The 565-nt window shown below is 44.6% G+C and overlaps 1 protein-coding gene across 1 annotated transcript in view; it reads right to left on the reverse strand.

The window, feature by feature from the left end:
- Nucleotides 1–521: 521 nt before the first annotated feature.
- TEOVI_000883700 (invariant surface glycoprotein, putative) overlaps nt 522–565 on the reverse strand; it is a gene marked incomplete at both ends in the record, with an annotated part of 1,347 nt that continues 1,303 nt past the window's right edge. The window contains one exon of the mRNA XM_067222068.1: nt 522–563. Coding sequence (XP_067078169.1) covers nt 522–563 — 42 coding nt within the window. The remainder of the gene's footprint in view (nt 564–565) is intronic.

Raw genomic sequence — 565 nt, forward strand, 5'->3', positions numbered from 1 at the left:
ATGCGTCTTTCCCTATTCCACTAAATCATTTTCGGCCACTTGCCATTACATTTAATTTCACCTCACCTCACCTCACTTCATCCATTCAGCAATATTCACTCTCCCTCTTAAGTATAATTCGGTAGTTCAATTCTATTATTTTGTTTTCCCACACGTACACAACATTTCTGTGCCCTTTTCTGCTACGAATTCCACCACGAAATCACGCAATGCCCCGCGCAGTGAAGGAAAGGAGTGAAATGAAGCGAAGTGAAGTGAAGTAAGCGTCTACAATACAGCAGTTCCAGAAACATTTTCATTTATCCACTCACCACATCCTATGGTATTACATTTTCACGGAATGGTATGGATCCGCATGAACAGGCTGCTACAGTTTGGGCTGCGCAACGGCAGCTGCAGAAGCTTCCTCAGGGGCTGCCTTTCGCCGACTTCGTATTAAGAAGAACACCAACACAAGGATCAGTATTGCCACAATTGGGGCGAAAATATACAAGAGCAGTAACATTATCCATCTCCGTTTCTTAGCGAACAGAGTACGCGCCTCCTCCAGATCCTGAAGATCGGT

This window comes from Trypanosoma equiperdum (assembly GCF_001457755.1).
Source record: "Trypanosoma equiperdum strain OVI genome assembly, contig: ctg_1553, whole genome shotgun sequence".
Classification (NCBI taxonomy): domain Eukaryota; phylum Euglenozoa; class Kinetoplastea; order Trypanosomatida; family Trypanosomatidae; genus Trypanosoma; species Trypanosoma equiperdum.